We start from the raw sequence: 19,241 nt of genomic DNA on the forward strand, positions 1-19,241 counted from the left end.
CTCATGCTGAAACTCTCTAGAGAATAAAACCGAAAATTTGCTTTGTTGCTGCACTGGATGATTCATTCATAACTTACAGTAAGGTCCTAAGAGATCATTTGTAAAAACTAGTTTTATTCTGCTTCATTTATATTTTACTTTTTTTGAGGTTAAAAAATAGGATTTAAAATACCAGATTGTCATGAGGACTCTAGTTATGTCTCCACCTGTCAGACTCTGTCCCGTGTTTTGTCCCAAGTCAGCCAGCAGTTCCCGAGTCGAGTCAGCCAGCAGTTCCCGAGTCGAGTCAGCCGGCAGTTCCCGAGTCAAGTCAGCCGGCAGTTAATGTGGCAAGCCCAAAGGACGTTAATGTGGCTAGCCCACCAAGTGATCATGTGGGCCCAGTGTCGGTTCCAGCCCCAGTGCCCGCTCCTTGTAAGCGCCTTCCAGAGCGCCCCCCAGTGCCCGCTCCTCGTAAGCGCCTTCCAGAGTGCCCTCAAGTGCCTGTTCCAAGTGTCGGCTCCAGCCCCAGAGCTCGCTCCAGTGTCGGCTCCAGCCCCAGAGCTCGCTCCAGTGTCGGCTCCAGCCCCAGAGCTCGCTCCAGTGCCAGCTCCCCGAAAGCCCAGGAGGGGCTCCTGTTCCCGAGTTAAGCCCAGGAGGGGCTCCTGATCCCCAGTTCAGCCCAGGAGGGGCTCCTGATTCAGAGTTAAGCCCAGGAATGGCTCCTGTTCCCGAGTTCAGCCCATGAAGGGCTCCGCCATGGCCTCCCGAGTCCCCTGCTCCGCCCTGGCCTCCCGAGTCCCCCCCTCCGCCCTGGCCTCGCGAGTCCCCTGCTCCGCCCTGGCCTCCCGAGTCCCCTCCTCCGCCCTGGCCTCCCGAGTCCCATGCTCCGCCATGGCGCCCCGAAGGGGTACTGTTCTGGAGGCCCACTGTCCCGAGTCTATCCTGAGGAACCTCCAGAGCGCCCCCCCCCCTCCCCGTTGGATGTTATATGGTGTGAGGACACGCCTTCCGGAGGGGGGCGTTATGTCAGACTCTGTCCCGTGTTTTGTGTGTTTTTCTGTGACCCAGTTTCTGTCTCCCGCGTATTCTGTTAATTTCATCCCAGGTGTTTCCCATGTGTAATTTCCAGTGATCCCAGGTGTGTCTCCTTAGTCCCTCGTCATCCTGTGTTTAAAAGTTTGAGTCCTTTGAGTTAGTGTTGTCCGGTATTGTTTGTTTATGTCAACTTCCTTGTGCTACATGTGATTCCCCGCGATTGAAAAACTCATTGTTTGTACTCCTGGTCTCCTGGTTTCCTCGTTCCGTGCTCCTCACAGTAGCAACCCGTGACACCACCAGGGCCGTCCTTAGCTGACGCGGGGCCCGGTGCGAGGTAGGGAGTGGGGCCCCCCTCGCAGGGGCGTGTCTAGAGGGGAGGCACGGTCCCCCCTCAAAATATGCTTGGCCCCGCCTTGTGCCCCCCCAACAGCGCAGATTGATCAGAATATAATATCTGTGGTGCGGGAGCAATTCAGGTGCATTTAAAATCTCACGCGCTGCCGCTGAAGTCATGCGCTAATTAGCAGCGTAGCGCCACTTGAAGTAGAACATACCTACTCACTGTCTGGTTCGCTGCCAATTATTTCCTGTATTTACAACGCAATTGGATTAGAGTGCTGTCAATTTCACAGCTCAAACAGGAGAAGCACGATTTTGCAGGCTGCAGACCACGTCTCCGTTCATTTAAGTATTAAATTATAATTATAGGCCTATATATATATATATATATATATATAATGTATATATTGAAATTCGTTAATGTATGTTGAAAGCTCCATAGAGTTTGTGCATAGTTGTGTTATTCAGCCGTGATGCACCAGCACTGCTTAAAATAGAAATCATTATGTTACGTTTCTTCCTGTTGTTTCAGAGATTAAAGGCACATTCACTTTCCCAAACAGTCTGCAGTAACGTGGTAAATACTAAAATGTGGGGGTTAATAATGTTAGCGTTCTGACACTTGGAATTATAAGATGTAGAATAGTAAACACCTGTTTGTACTGAATAAACAAACGTTTTTGCATGGTTGTCTTATATATTTTTTATTATTTATTTATGTCCAAGAACAGCTTCACATTTAAATGATTTTTGTCTTTAATCAGATGAGAAAATGGCTTTTACTATTTGTGTAATATTGATAATTAAGTTAGAGGGTTGTTTTACGGTCCCCCTCAGTCCGTTCGCCACGGGGCCTGGTGCGACCGCACCAGTTGCTCCCCCCTAAGGATGGCCCTGGTCTCCAGAGTCAAAACCTTTGCAAATGCATATTACTCCACAGAACACACAGCGTGGTTGGCATGGCATGTTTATTGTGGTATTATTTTGATATAAATACTAAATATTATGTATAAATATTGTCAGTAAATATGTAATTGGTTCCATCTTGTCAGATTGAAATGACTCTCTTTTATCTTTCACTGAAACCTTCACAGCCTCATATATGTATTGTGAGATCTTCCTGTGTTCAATTGTTCAATCTTTTTGGAGTTCAATGACCCTCAGAGGTGTAATGTAAGGAAAGATTTTAATGGACCCTCACTTGAGACGGTCTGCAAGGATCTTCATTTCTAGACCAGAGTTTGTCTGCCTGACTAATTTTAACCTCTGATTCCAAGTAGCCTCTCTCTCATTTGTCTTTGGCTGAAAGAACTGCTTTTAAAATGCGATCATGTTCCTGCTTGGAGCTTTACACCTTACTTTATGCTTCGTCCCCCCTCCTTTACCCCTCTCCTCTCTATGTCTTTTTTTACAGCAGCACCTACAGCAGTGTGTCTGCAGGGCTGGCTGCCCTTAGTAGTTCTTGTTATGTCTCTGTGCAGATACCGAAGCAAACAAAATAATTGTTGTTATTGAGTTTTTCTATCCTGTAGTCTTTCACCTTAGTCTCTGGAGGCCATGTTCTTTTTTTTCAAAGGGTACTGCACTGACCCTCTGCCCTTGTGTGTGCATGTTTGTGTACATCTACGTCTGAGGACTAGTCTTTTGTTTTAGTGCAAAACTACCATATCTTGGTCTTCAGTTAAAAATGTGTGTTGATCTGCCTGTGTTATTTTAAGGGAACCAAATCTCTGAAATATTCTATATTTTGAGACCTGCTTACTAAACATAGAGTATTAGATGATTAACGAAAATGTTAATGGGTCATGTGACACTTATTTTTTTCTTGCAATCTGTTTCTCAATTTATTTGAAAATCCATAAATAATACTACAAATAATTAACTTATTGCTTTATTATTATTGTTGTTGTGTTCAGTTAGGATTTTATTTCTTGATTATGGTATTTCCTATTTCTGACTTTACATCCCATGAGATTTTTTTTTTTACAAAAAAAAACATGTTCATCATAGAAAATGTCAAGTCTTTGTATGGATAAACCTTATGTCTAATGACATTACATTTTGAAAAGAAAAAAAAAAGAGTATCACATATATTTATATATATATATTTTTATTAATTATTTAATATGTTTATTAGGCAATCTCAAAATGTAGATTATATGTATGTATTTATTTATTTATTTGGGGAAAATGTTTTAACACTGCATTAATATTTAAAATACAATGTTTGTCTGCAATATTAAAGTAATTTGGTGCAACCAAATGCAGAAAAAAGGTAGAAAAGTTTTTTTACCATATTAAACCTACATAAGAGAGTGCATTTCTAAGAACTTGGGACATGTCTTCTAAAGTATATTTTTTCTTTAAACTATATGTTTCCTTAAAAAATTATTTTTTTATTGTGGTGAAACTTATTTACACAAACATGCTAAGTAAAAAAAGCAATTGTCAATGCAAGGTCTCCTGATAGATAAATTATAGAAATATTTAATGACTTCTACCATGACTTCTACTGTAATGACTGCTGACCATTTGCCTGGCTAACTGTGTGTGTGTGTGTGTGTGTGTGTGTGTGTTTTGCAGGAAACAAGAGCTGCTGACCATCTCCAGTGTGCCTCTGGGAGAATGTCCACCCTCACCTCCCCGCACTGCACCACCCACCATGAAGGTGAGTGTTCTGGCCACGCAATCACACACACACGCACAAACACCTCTCTATTAGCTGCTGTTAGCTGAAATCTGCTGCATTCATCTCCCAGGCACACCTTTGTACTGAATTAACCTCTATTAGCTGTGATAGCATGAGAAAGTGAGAATGCCCTTTGTAGCATGCCATATAAAATGACCCTCCTTTCACTACAAAAGTGTCAGCATGCTCTTACATAATGCCTCAAACTGATTTAGACATGCATATTAACCTGCGGTACTGTCTGTGAAGGTTCATGCAGTGTGTTTGAGGTAAAGCTCTTCATTCAAGGTTACCTCTAAATGTAATGGTAATTCATTAGGACTGAGAAATCCATTTTCTTCAGAGCATTAAGGTCCCACTGAGTTCACATGGTATCGCTATCTCTTTATATTTGAAACAGCCTCGAGAGGGACTGGAAAGATTTTCTGTCTTGTTTAAAAGTGGTACACTGAGTTCAGAGATGGATTGTGTGGCGTGAGCAGTCGGTGTCACCTTGAAAAGGTGTGTTTGAGGTAAAGCTCTTCATTCAAGGTTACCTCTAAATGTAATGGTAATTCATTAGGACTGAGAAATCCATTTTCTTCAGAGCATTAAGGTCCCACTGAGTTCACATGGTATCGCTATCTCTTTATATTTGAAACAGCCTCGAGAGGGACTGGAAAGATTTTCTGTCTTATTTAAAAGTGGTACACTGAGTTCAGAGATGGATTGTGTGGCGTGAGCAGTCGGTGTCACCTTGAAAAGAGACACACTTGCCGAAAAATCAGAGGAGGGAGAGATTAGTATTTATGCATGGAGGGGGAGGGTGTGAGGCCGAGGCATCAGGTGTGATATTAAGATGAGAAGACATGAAGTCGAACCCAGAGGTCATGATCCTGTTAGCCAGTGCTTTAATTATGAAAATTGTTTCTCATAAGGGCTGATTAAATGTCTGAGGCACAGAGCACTTGTTGAAAAATCATACTTGAAATCTATTAAGGTCTCCAGGCTTTTGCTTAGTTATTACCTGTTGTTGGAGGATTTGAGGATTTATAAATAGCTTAAATAGGATGTGCCTTTCTTGTGAGCAGCTGTTGTAAATTCAGTAAAGTATTTTTTTAAGAACTTATTTCACAACGAAACATAACAATGATCAAAATGAACAGTAAAGACATTTATAATGTTACAAAAATTATTACAAATAAATGCTGTTCTTTCAACTTTCTGTATCACCATTTCCACAAATATTGTAAGCAGCACAACTGTTTTCAACATTGAAAATAATACTAAATATTTTTATTCCAAATCAGCATATTAGAAAGATTTCTGAAGGATCATGTGACACTGAAGACTGGAATAATGCTGCTGAAAATTCAGCTTTGCCATCACAGAAATAAATAACTTTTAAAAATATATTATAATGTAAAACAGTTATTTTAAATGGAAATAATATTTCACAATATTGTTGTTTTTACTGTGCATTTTTGATCAAATAAATGAACTTTTGGTGCGCCTAAGATGCTTCTCTTAAAAAAAACATTTAAAAATGTTTTTACCGACCCCAAATTTTTTAACAGTAGTATATATATATACTGTATATATATGAATAAAAACAGACAGTTAGCACCACATAAACTTACAAAAAATGTGTATATCTAATATAAGTTTGTATTGTACAAATCCCAAAATAAATTTGTTATTGAAAAACTCACATAACAAGTTTTCAGTTCAAACTTTGTCCTTAGACTACACAGAGTCACTTTAAATATTGCAATTAAATGTCTGCAGAACACTCGTTAACACAACACAATGTACTGTACCTCACTTCAGGTTTAACTATTCTTGTGGGGACATTTGGTCCAAACATTGTAGCCAAAACCTTGCACACAAACACACACCCACTCAAAACACTCCCACAATGTGCAAATACTTCATTAACAACTGTGTTTGAGAGTAAACACAATACATTTAGTAAGGACATATTAATCGGTATGTGTACTTGTCCTTTAAGATATGTAATTATGTGTTGTTCAAACAGTTGGTGGCCACTCCCAATGTAAACCCAGTGTCTAAAGAAGAAAAGAGGAAAGGGAGGAAAGCAAGTGTGCAGACTTGATAAGCTCTTGTGAACTGTGGTTCGAACAGCTGTAGATCAAACACAATGCAGAAAAACTCAGTACAGACATACTGGTAAGACCAGTTTTAGGGTGTAGAGCTAGAAAACAGTGCCAAGCAGACTTAGTCCTCTTCCTGTTTTGTGCATAGAGGAGCACAGCTGATCAGAGGAGAGAGGTATGATCGCCGGTGTGATGGGGGGAAACAGAATGTGTGAGGAATTAGATTCGCTGTGTGTTTATTGCAGGATGGGGGTATTGATGAGGCTTGTTAATGTGTATTTGACACAGCACAGACCACTGCAGTTCATTCATTCATTCTAGTACGTCTGAGTCTTTATGTTATTTCAGTTTATCAGCCAGTTCTGGACAGAGTCCCAGCTGCACATTTTATTACCCACTGCCTCTATATCTGTGTCTCTTTATACCTATAACTACTTGCATATTCAAGTAAATAGTAATAGTTTAAAGTGTTTATATTAAAGAAATGGCAGCATTTTACAGTAGGGTTCAATTTGTTAACATTTACTATTTATTATAATGAACTAACAATAAACAGCATTTTTTACAGCATGTATTAATCCAAGTTATATTAAAGGACTATTTTGGATACAAGTTAAGCTCAATTGTCAGCATTTGTGCATAATGTTGATTGCCACAAAAAATATTTCAACATGTTCCTCAAAATAGATCAAAAATAGATGTTACAGTGAGTCATTTACAATGAAAGTAAATGGGCTAATATGTGGATGATTTAAAAGCAAAAATATGAGGCTTATAATTTTATAAAAGCACTTACATGAATTCTTCTGTCAACGTGTGTGTATTATTTGAGTTTTTCTTCTCATTTCAGCTGACATTTTAGTGTTTTAAGAGTGTGTTGTCATGCCATCAAAGTTGTAAAATTTAATATAATTTTACTCAGAAAAGTGATTATTTTTCCCCACACTAAAATCATGTTAATACACATGCTTTTCATGCCTTGTGGCTATACTATTGAAAAAGTATTTTAATGTTTACAGATTGGCCCCATTCACTTCCATTTTAGGATTTTTGCCTTTTTTAAAAAAAATATACTATTGTTCATTGTTCATTTCTGGTGTAATGTTAACTTGTGTAACTAGAAATGTTCAAATGTATTAGTATATGTAGAAATTAACTTGATAGTTACTGTAATACTTAATATTTTCACTCAGAAATTTCACAAATAATTACAAAGAAACAGCAATGAACAGATTGAATTAAATGTGAAATTTGAAGTAGAAAGATTGAAATAGTATTTTCTTGTAAAACATGCTCCAATAATATTTGTTTTATTTACAACTTTGATTATTATTATTATTATATATTTTTTTTTTACAGTGATGGTGTTTTTATCTAATATCAGGGACTTTTTATGTCTACAACAGAATATTTTGATGTATTGTGTGCTTCACTGTAATTTGGTTGGAGCTGCAAAAATCCAGGATAGGATGCTAATCTTGTCTGAGACAACAATGGAACTAAAAGGCTGTGGTGGGGGATGTGCTCCATCTCTTTATAACCTTACTATGACACTGCAGGCATAATTTAAGACTATGTAAATTTTTTATCATGTAGCTCTTATGATTTTATATTTGATTTGATTTTATGTGCTCGCGCAAACACCTTCAGGCACTTGACTGCTGACTCATGTGAGATTTGTCAATATTCAATATATAATCAAAAAAGGTCAAAAGGTCATTGCATTGCAAAAGCCTTTCCAAAAATATACACATCCATTCGCCTTGTTCCTTCTACTATGTGTTCCTCTTCAGTAGGAGTTTAAGGAGTTACCCTTTAAGGAGTTACCCTCATGTGTCCTATTGATGTTGTGGTCTCAGTTCCTCGAGGTAATTTGGGCAAATATGGCTTAGCTGGGCTTTAGTCTGTTGACTTTGTGAAGTGAGTTGCCCTTGGATCCATGACAGGTTAAACATTAACCAATCTGGTTTTGCACTTGCATCTGTTACACTCTGTCCGATCATAGGAATATCCTTAAACCCAGGGGATCTATTTGGAACAAATATCAGATGTTTTTCTGGTCGACTGCCTCTTAACTATAGCAGGGGTGCTTTGTCAAGGTAAGAGACTCTGCGTGTAGTAGAAATATTGTGCAAAGTTATCAAGAATAGTTGAGAGTTGTTTTATTATAAGCCCTTCAGGTCTAGACTACAAATTGTGCTTTAAACCTCTATTGCATTTCTTAAATAACTAATAATTAAGCCCTAATGGTTGCACAGCCCATAAATTAAATGCAGCTGTAAAGGTTCAGTAAGTTTGATTTAGAGTGAGGAAGTATTATGGTTTGTTAAGTCTGCATCGAGAAAGAGTCATTTGATGTCATTCACAATGCATTGAGCATATCTTGACCCATATCACATTCCATATTTATGATATAGCGCTACAAATGTGCAGTGGATTGTGGAGAAGTCTGTAGTTGTTGACTTGGTTTTAGATATGATCTAATATTTGTTTTATTTACAACTTTGATTATTATTATTATTATATATTTTTTAGTTTTTATCTAATATCAGGGACTTTTTATGTCTACAACAGAATATTTTGATGTATTGTGTGCTTCACTGTAATTTGGTTGGAGCTGCAAAAATCCAGGATAGGATGCTAATCTTGTCTGAGACAACAATGGAACTAAAAGGTTGTGGTGGGGGATGTGCTCCATCTCTTTATAACCTTACTATGACACTGCAGGCATAATTTAAGACTATGTAAATTTTTTATCATGTAGCTCTTATGATTTTATATTTGATTTGATTTTATGTGCTCGCGCAAACACCTTCAGGCACTTGACTGCTGACTCATGTGAGATTTGTCAATATTCAATATATAATCAAAAAAGGTCAAAAGGTCATTGCATTGCAAAAGCCTTTCCAAAAATATACACATCCATTCGCCTTGTTCCTTCTACTATGTGTTCCTCTTCAGTAGGAGTTTAAGGAGTTACCCTTTAAGGAGTTACCCTCATGTGTCCTATTGATGTTGTGGTCTCAGTTCCTCGAGGTAATTTGGGCAAATATGGCTTAGCTGGGCTTTAGTCTGTTGACTTTGTGAAGTGAGTTGCCCTTGGATCCATGACAGGTTAAACATTAACCAATCTGGTTTTGCACTTGCATCTGTTACACTCTGTCCGATCATAGGAATATCCTTAAACCCAGGGGATCTATTTGGAACAAATATCAGATGTTTTTCTGGTCGACTGCCTCTTAACTATAGCAGGGGTGCTTTGTCAAGGTAAGAGACTCTGCGTGTAGTAGAAATATTGTGCAAAGTTATCAAGAATAGTTGAGAGTTGTTTTATTATAAGCCCTTCAGGTCTAGACTACAAATTGTGCTTTAAACCTCTATTGCATTTCTTAAATAACTAATAATTAAGCCCTAATGGTTGCACAGCCCATAAATTAAATGCAGCTGTAAAGGTTCAGTAAGTTTGATTTAGAGTGAGGAAGTATTATGGTTTGTTAAGTCTGCATCGAGAAAGAGTCATTTGATGTCATTCACAATGCATTGAGCATATCTTGACCCATATCACATTCCATATTTATGATATAGCGCTACAAATGTGCAGTGGATTGTGGAGAAGTCTGTAGTTGTTGACTTGGTTTTAGATATGATCAGACTGTAGGAGTTGGGTGTGTAGGCTTGAGAGTCCACTATACAGTGGCACGTCTTTAATATGTTTTAAAATGCATCCCAGAATGCACCTCATGTTCACTGAGGGAATGTCTAGAGTGAGGAGAGCTGGAATCTAGACAAAGGGGAAAATGAAATGAAATATAAGACTGAAATGTAAGATTTGCTTTGTTTTCAAAATAATACTAAAGTCATTTAGTATATTTTTGTATTTTTAAAGTTTAAAGTTGAGCATTTTAAAAGTATATTTTAGTATTTTTAAAGTAATTTAGTAATTTAGTTTTTCTAATAGCTGTAAAAAAAATTATTGTTATTTTATTGTGTATTTTATTTTATATTTTTAATATATTTTTTCTTACATGCAATTGAGCATGCTCATTTTACCCATTTTTACTTGTAGATTATCTTGTTAGTGTTCACTTAATGTTAATCTTTAAATCTAATCATTCAATAACTAACAATTAAATGTAATATTCCAAATCTCAAAGTAAATATCCACATTTTCATATGTTTTGATGCTCATTTTAATCTGTAGCATTTAAAACAATCTAATGATTTTGGTTTTGGTGTGCTTTTTTATTATTTATGTAGAAAAAATTTATAGAATTTTAATCTGCCATTTATCTGTTATCAACCATAAAATGAAAATAATTATTGAATTCTTAGTATTGGTCATAATTTTAACAATGGTACAAGTTTTGATGCCTTTATTATTATTTTACAATATAGAAAATAGTAATAAGTAAAAATAAGTTGATTCTAAAATTTCCAGATAATGATTTTAAAAAGTGGTTTGATGTAAATATCACCACAAAACCACAAATCTCAATTTATGTTTCTTTTCTAGTCGGCAGAGTTCTTCGACATGCTGGAAAAGATGCAGGTAAGATTCCTTCCATCATTCAGATGATCTTATAAGTGCATGTCCTTCTTTAGAATAAGATTCCTCTAATAACAGTATTCCTCAAATAACTTTGTACTTTAGCTAAAGAGTATTTTACTGTATAATAATATAATAATCACTGCATGTTTTTTTTTGCCCCTGAGTGCTGTCTAAGTGTTCTCTCTCCAGTGACCAGTCATCCATTACTATGAATGAATAATTACACATTCCAGCTCATTTCAAAGTCATTGATATAGCCAGCACTTTTCTCTGTGGTGGGTCTTTGGGTTGGGGTTTGGTAGGAGCCCCACAGGGGCGAGAGACTGGGAGCAGGACATACTGACCTATTATATAACAGCAGCATGATGGTGTTGTTGTCTGTGAGAGTGTGTAGATGAGGGCTAAAGATCAGCTTATCAATACTGTGTTGAGGCAGGAGTGCAGTACCTCAGTCGGGTGGATTTAAAGCTTCTAGTGCAGACCTCAGTATGAGTGACAGATCGATGCAGAGGTTTGTCTGAAGGGCTCCTCTCTCTCTCCAATAGATCACATGCACTTGTGATGTTTTTCTTCAAAGATGATGGTGTGAAGGTGTGTCTAGTCAGCGCCCTAGTTCTGTAGCATGTACAGTGCCCAGGGCAGGGAATTGGGCCTTGCCTATTATCTTTTTCAGAACAATCCCACAAACTTTTAAGAATTGCACAGGGATAAAATCTGATAAAACATATTTTTAATTTGACATAATATATTAAATTTGATTTGATTTAGAATTTTTTATTTAGAATGAGTTTTATTAAAAACTAGAAATTAATTTACATTTATATTTAAATTAATTAAAAATATTAATTTAAATATTAAATAAATAAAATACATGTATTTACAGTGTTAATGCAATTTATTTTATTAGCTTACATACCATTTATTTTTATTTAAAATATATATATTTATATTTAAAATATATAAAAATATATATATTTATATGTCTAAATGCTATTATGTACATTATCTGTTTAATTTGAATAATGTCATGTAGGACAGTCTCTGTACTTAACATCTAAAATAAAGAGATTGACGTACATACAGTGTTATCCAGTAATATTATTGTTATAAATGTTTCCAAGTGAACAAGAGATTCTGCCTCAAAAATATTCATATTTTTAAACATTTACAATATAAAATATAAAATATTTTTATGATAAATTTACAATTTATCATGGTAACCACAGTTTTTGACAAAATAACATGATATTAGCCACCATAGTCATAAAAAATTTAAAAAATTAAAAAAATTTAAAATATAAAAAAAGAACAGGTTCAGAAGACTTTATTGACTGTAAACAAAACTTCTTTATTTGGGGAGCTCATTTGACTACCAGGGTTTAATGTTCTAGTTTGTCATTTATTCTTCCTCTTTTCACTCTCTTCTGCTTACCTGGACATGGCAGAGTCCCAAAAATTTTTAAACATTTACAATATAAAATATTAAATATTTTTATGATAAATTTACAATTTATCATGGTAACCACAGTTTTTGACAAAATAACATGATATTAGCCACCATAGTCATAAAAAATTAAAAAAATTAAAACAATTTAAAATATAAAAAAGAACAGGTTCAGAAGACTTTATTGACTGTAAACAAAACTTCTTTATTTGGGGAGCTCATTTGACTACCAGGGTTTAATGTTCTAGTTTGTCATTTATTCTTCCTCTTTTCACTCTCTTCTGCTTACCTGGACATGGCAGAGTCCCAAAACCGAGGAGACTAAGAAATACAAGGTTTGGCTGGTATTCTGAATGCGTGTATGCGTATATTGTGTCTGTAAGTGCATGTTTGTGAGTGGGGTCTTTTCTTCTTCATTAATATTCTGACAAACATCAGCCACAGTCTTGAGTTCTACAGCATCAATCAACATCAATCAATCAGACATACTTTTTACATTTAGTGATGTAAAGGTCAGTGATGATGGCCTTCAGATGATGCCAGAGAGTCCAAAAGCAGACTAAAAAACCTTTATATATGATTATTGGAATGCAAGCTGAGAATAATCAGATACCTTTATTTTCTTGCTGCTGCCGTTATTTTGATTTTTTTTATCAGTCCTATTCTGGTGTAGATATTATTCCTCTATCCTGCTCTTGGGATTTTTCATTGCAATAAACACACTGTGATACACTGAACAAAATTATAAACGCAACACTTTTGTTTTTGCCCCCATTTTTCATGTGCTGAACTCAAAGATCTAAGACTTTTTCTATGTACACAAAAGGCCTATTTTTCTCAAATATTGTTCACAAATCTGTCTAAATCTGTGTTAGTGAGCACGTCTCCTTTGCCAAGATAATCCATCCACCTCACAGGTGTGGCATATCAAGATGCTGATTAGACAGCATGATTATTGCACAGGTGTGCCTTAGGCTGGCCACAATAAAAGGCCACTCTAAAATGTGCAGTTTTACTGTATTGGGGGTCCAGGGGGTCCCGAAAACCAGTCAGTATCTGGTGTGACCACCATTTGCCTCACGCAGTGCAACACATCTCCTTTGCATAGAGTTGATCAGGTTGTTGATTGTGGCCTGTGGAATTTGACTTTCCTGTGTTATCCTATTATCAAATGTATTTTTCTCTCCTACAGGATGACTACATCCCTTACCCCCGGATTGAGGATGTGAGTCCACGAAAACACACACACAGACACACACTTATAAACACACAACAGTTCAAATTAAACATAAAATCAAGCCTAGTTCTATGTACTCTATACTCTTTTGTAATTTAGCACAAGAGAGTTTTCATTATGTTCAAGTGTTTTAAGGTTGGAAGGAACAGATTGTCTCTATTTATCACACGGCTCTCTGGAATACTTGATTTTGATTGGTTAATCAATGCATGTATGTTTGATAATGATTGCTAAGCTGTTGTCCCTGGCAAAAAATCTCATATACTTTGCTATTTATTTTTCCATAATTTTATAGGTAGCCATTAGCTTTCATTAATAACTTCAACACTGCTATTGTTAACAGTTAATGCTATAAATGTAATGAAACTTTGATTAAAATATTTTTCATATAGACATTTGTAATGTTACACAAGATTTCTGTTTTAAATAAAGGCTATTCTTTGAACTATGATTTTATGTATTATGCAAAATACACCAGAATAAAAAACTTTTATAAAAATTTTATATTTCATAATATTCCTGTTTTTGCTGTGTTTTTGATCAAATAAATACAATCTTGGTGAGCATTAGAGACTTCTTTCAAAAAAATTAATAAAATCTCACTTAACCCAAACTTTTGAGCAGTAGTGTATATTTATATAATAATAATAAGATATATTTACATAATCATACAAGTACATGAGTTGCTGATCTGCAGGGTTTGTGAATGATTTTATTGAGTTATATAATTGAAACCAATATAACTTTTATTTGTTGATATATGTTGGCTAGGTCTTGGAGAAGGGTTTTCCCTACCCTCAGGTCATTTTACCTCAGTTTGGTGGATATTGGATTGAGGATCCCGAGGCTCCGGTTGGAACGCCCACGTCCTCAGACAGCAGCTTCTGTGAGGAGGAAGATGATGGTCTGAGCCCTGGTGGAGAAGGAGGCTTCAGCTACAGGCTGGAGTGTAACAGCATCTCACAGGCTTATCGCAAACACTTTCTGGGCAATGTGAGGATTCATTTGTTAATGCCGACAGTATGTTTAATTTCTACACTGTAAGTTCACAGGGCCAAATGTAGCCATAGCTGAAGAAACACCCATGTATTATAATGTTTTTTTTTCTCACCACGGCCACAAAATGCCAGTAAATGCCCTTTTAGCTGAAAGTAAGTGTCCTGTCTGAGGTAATATTCCATGTGCCAGTAGCTTATTACTCACAGTTCTTAATAACACTTTGATATTAGGTGTGATGGCGCCTCTTTTAACAAACATTTTGTACGGCACTTTTTTGTATCAGTTGTGTGTCACAGAGAGCTTGACTGGAACGACACAGAGCCACACTTGAGTTATAAAAATGCAAACCCAGTCTACTGGAAAATGAAACTCTCCATATTGAAATATGTGAGGAACAAACCTGTGAAATGACGCCTGTGTAAACACCTTTCTCTTTCTCAGGAGCACATGAACTATTACTGCACAGCCAGTAGTATGGGACACCTCATCATGTCTCTGAAGTATGAGGAGGCAGATGGACAGGAGTCTCTCCGCATCATGCTCAGGTGCCATATCCAGCACATATTGAAACTCTGGAATAGTCACTGCAAGATAGGCCTATATTGTCATAGTAAATAGCTGAGCATTTATTTTTATGTCATTTTCTAGGTCAAAAACAAAGACCCTTCATGAGCGAATCCCACTTGAAGGCCTCCTCCAGCTACCAAGTGTACCACAGATAGCCAAGGTGTGTACTGGCAAGGTATACAGCACCAGATAAATGTCTTCAAAGCAATTAAATAACACAAATGGAAACGTTGCAGTGGTCAAAGCCGTCTTTTAGATTGTTCCATTGACTTGATAATATTAAGTCAGTCACTTCTAAGCCGATGTCATGTCTAAAAATCAAGTTCAAATGAGCTTTGCACATCCAAAGAAAAAATTAATAGAAAAGAAAATTCTTTATACACTACTGTTCAAAAGTTTGTAGTCGGCAAGTTTTTAATCGTTTTTGAAAGACGTCTCTTATGCTCACCATGGCTACATTTATGTGATCAAAATACAGTAATATTGTGAAATATTATTACAGTTTTTTTATTGTAATATATTTTAAAATGTAATTTATTCATGTGATGATGAAGCTGAATTTTCATCAGTCATTACTCCAGTCTTCAGTGTCACATGATCCTTCATAAATCATTCTAATATGCTGAATTGGTGCTCAAATAACATTATTATTATCACGGTTAATTTAAGTTGTGGTGCTTAATTTTTTTGTGGAGACCATTATTTCAGGATTCTTCAATGAATAGAAAGTTGAACAGATTTTATTTAAACAATTAAATCTCAGGGGGGGGTTTTGTACAAAATTATCACTTTGATAATTTTAATGCATCCTTACTGAATAAAAATATTAATATCTTAAAAAAAAACATACTGGTCCCAAACTTTTGAATGGTAGTTATAAATTTGAATTCTTTCAACCAACCACCAAAACCCATAGAATTGTGGGATATCATAGGCAGTGAAGGCTACTGGGATTAAAAAATTGGTCAGATGAAGGCATCTTAATAGACTACAATTACATTATGTAGGTCTGGAGTCAACCTTTTAAATTGTATAAGGACACACATTCTCAAAAAATCTCTCTCACAAAGTCTCTCAAGACTTAGCAGACCTCTTTTGAACTTCCCTCAATCCACTCAAAAGATGCGAGATGTTCACATCAGATGTGTCCTGTGTGTTTCAGCTGCTGTGCGATGACGTCACAGGTCTGAAGTTCAACCCCGTCCTCTACCCTAGGGTGAGAATTGCTGTCTTTTTCACTCCATCTGTGACTTACCTACTCAAGGCAGCAGGGTGAAATTGGGCTGGGCTTTGCTCCGTCTCACCCTAGTACCCAAGTCATCTGAATTAATATGTTCCTGTGCTCCAGGGGAGTCACAAATCCATCTGCTTTACACTGCCTGGCATGCCTGAACTACATAGTGTGTTTGAGAGAAGCCTTGACCATCTCAAGGCTGTGCATGGTCTGTCAGGCATGGCAAACACAAACGCCTGAATTATGGAAAGGCACTGACACACATATTTACCCCTGTGGGCGCTTTCTCTCACTTTCTGTTTTCTCTTGCCCAAGGCCTCGCAACTGATCGTCAGTTTTGATGAGCACGAAGTGAACAACACTTTCAAGTTTGGAGTCATCTATCAGAAGTTTGGTCAGGTGAGTCAGTCTTGAGTTGTTGTCTTCATTGTACATACTTTGACTGAAGTTCTCGCTCTTTTTCTTCGTTTCCCACTGGTATTGTCTCTTCACATCAGACAACAGAGGAAGAGCTGTTCGGGAACAATGAGGAGACGCCAGCCTTTACTGAATTCCTCAGTGTTTTAGGAGACAATATTGAACTGCAGGATTTTAAAGGGTGAGAGATGGAGATTAAGCACTGAAAACTGCTGCCAATATTCACCTGTGCTCACATAAAAGGCTTGTTTTAATATTAAACAATATTCAAAGAATCCATTTGTGGATAATTTATTTTACTCATTGTGAGTGATTTTGACTGGAAGCCTGTTTGCGGTAATCAGACTGATCTGCCTAAGCGGTGTTTCTGCAGAACTAATTTGTCTGGTGTGTCTGGTATTGTGTTGCTCAGGTTCAGAGGCGGTCTGGATGTGTCTCATGGACAGACAGGATCGGAGTCTGTCTATACTACGTTCCGTCAGAGAGAAATCATGTTTCACGTTTCTACAAAACTCCCTTTTACAGAAGGAGACATTCAGCAGGTGGGTGAGAGATGGAGATTAAGCACTGAAAACTGCTGCCAAGGTTCACCTGTGCTCACATAAAAGGCTTGTTTTAATATTAAACAATATTCAAAGAATCCATTTGTGGATAATTTATTTAATTTACTCATTGTGAGTGATTTTGACTGGAAGCCTGTTTGCGGTAATCAGACTGATCTGCCTAAGCGGTGTTTCTGCAGAACTAATTTGTCTGGTGTGTCTGGTATTGTGTTGCTCAGGTTCAGAGGCGGTCTGGATGTGTCTCATGGACAGACAGGATCGGAGTCTGTCTATACTACGTTCCGTCAGAGAGAAATCATGTTTCACGTTTCTACAAAACTCCCTTTTACAGAAGGAGACATTCAGCAGGTGGGCTAAAAAAATCCAGATGATTTTTACTTTTTTAACGGCATAGTTCACCCAAAAATGAAAATTGCTTCATGATTTACTCACCCTCAAGCCATCCTAGGTGTATATGACTTTCTTCTTTCAGACGAGTACAGTCAGAGTTATATTTAAAAATGTCCTGGCTCTTCCAAGCTTTATAATGGCAGTCAATGGGTGTTAAGATTTTGAAGTCCAATAAAGTGCATCCATCCATCATAAAAGTACTCCACACGGCTCTGGGGGGTTAATAGAGGCCTTCTGAATCGAATCGTTGTGTAAGAAAATATCCATATTTAAAACTTTGTAAACTGTAATCTCTAGCTTCTGCTAACTATCGTACACGTGTTCACTAGAGAGTGGCATTCTAGTGTATGATGTTGGACCGCATGTACGACAGTTGGTGCAAGCTAGAGATTATGATTTATAAAGTTTTAAATATGGATATTTTTCTTACACGAATATAACTCCGATTATATTTTAATATAACTCTAATTGTAGTCATCGGAAAGAAGAAAGACACATACACCTAGGATAGCTTGAGTGTGAGTAAATCAAGGGCTAATTTTTCCTTTTGGGTGAACTATCCCTTTAATGTTAATTTTTTTTAAATATATTATTTCATTTTTAGTTAAACTTTTTAAAATCTAACATTATGTAATATTTAAATATTATGTAATTATTTAATATAATTGATTCATTTTATATTTTCATTTTTATCTTTATTTATTTTTTAATTTGTCAAGGTTTTCATACACTCTTTAGATCAGGGGTGCCCAAACTCGGTCCTGGAGGTCCGGTGTCCTGCAGAGTTTAGCTCCAACCCCAATTAAACACACCTGAACCAGCTAATCAAGCTCTTATAGGCATACTAGAAACTTACCAGCAGGTGTGTTTAGGCAAGTTGGAGCTAAACTCTGCAGGACACCGGCCCTCCAGGACTGAGTTTGGCTAATTCAGCATTGCCTTCACAGGAATAAATTACATTTTAAAATATTTTAAAATAGAACACAATTATTTTACATTTTAATTTTTAATAATATTTCACAAAATGACTAATTTTACAAGTTTTCAAATAGATGCAGCTTTGTTGAGCATAAGAGACTTCTTTCATAAATATTTAAAAATCATTCCAACCCCAAACTGTAATGTTAGGACTTCTATTGAAAACACAAACTTAGCTTGAAATATCTTTTTAATCAATAGATGCTGCCTTGGTGATCATAAGAGACTTCTTTAAACAGCATTACTGAGCCTAAACTTTTGAACAGTTATGTGTATAGACAAAGTTTTTAACATCTGGTTTTGAATGTAATTTTTGTGTAGGACACAAATGGTACACAGTAATGGTACTGCTAAAACTGTTCCTGTTTACTTGTCTATCTGTCTGTGTGCATGTGATCCTGTCTGTCTGGATATTAAAATGTATGAAACTGAGCTGCTCTGGACTAAGCTCTTAGAAGGCCTGTGTGTGTGTTTGGGACTATATGGATGATTTTGCCGTGTGTGGGTGGGTGGAGGTGTGTGTGGGGTGGTTTGCAGACACACACATATACTGCGGTGCTGATCTGCGTTGCAGCTGTGACTGTGTATCAATACCAAGCCGAACTGATGCAGATGACCAGTGCACATGAAACAATACATTAAACATGTATACAACAACACAAGACTCCCAGACTATTTTGTAGACGGTTTTTTTTTCACTTATATTGTATTAATTTATA

General features: G+C 36.6%; 1 protein-coding gene across 1 annotated transcript in view; it reads left to right on the forward strand.

Annotated features, from left to right (window-relative positions):
- LOC107589747 (rap1 GTPase-activating protein 2-like) overlaps nt 1–19,241 on the forward strand; it is a 46,702-nt gene that overhangs the window by 14,780 nt on the left and 12,681 nt on the right. Inside the window, exons 2-12 of the mRNA XM_016278269.1 lie at nt 3,943–4,027; nt 10,658–10,693; nt 12,440–12,472; nt 13,330–13,362; nt 14,146–14,367; nt 14,815–14,918; nt 15,022–15,100; nt 16,103–16,156; nt 16,490–16,573; nt 16,672–16,772; nt 17,004–17,133. Coding sequence (XP_016133755.1) covers nt 3,943–4,027; nt 10,658–10,693; nt 12,440–12,472; nt 13,330–13,362; nt 14,146–14,367; nt 14,815–14,918; nt 15,022–15,100; nt 16,103–16,156; nt 16,490–16,573; nt 16,672–16,772; nt 17,004–17,133 — 961 coding nt within the window. The remainder of the gene's footprint in view (nt 1–3,942; nt 4,028–10,657; nt 10,694–12,439; nt 12,473–13,329; nt 13,363–14,145; nt 14,368–14,814; nt 14,919–15,021; nt 15,101–16,102; nt 16,157–16,489; nt 16,574–16,671; nt 16,773–17,003; nt 17,134–19,241) is intronic.

The sequence above is a fragment of the Sinocyclocheilus grahami genome, unplaced genomic scaffold (genome assembly GCF_001515645.1).
Source record: "Sinocyclocheilus grahami isolate Dianchi unplaced genomic scaffold, SAMN03320097.WGS_v1.1 scaffold119.1, whole genome shotgun sequence".
Classification (NCBI taxonomy): Eukaryota; Metazoa; Chordata; class Actinopteri; order Cypriniformes; family Cyprinidae; genus Sinocyclocheilus; species Sinocyclocheilus grahami.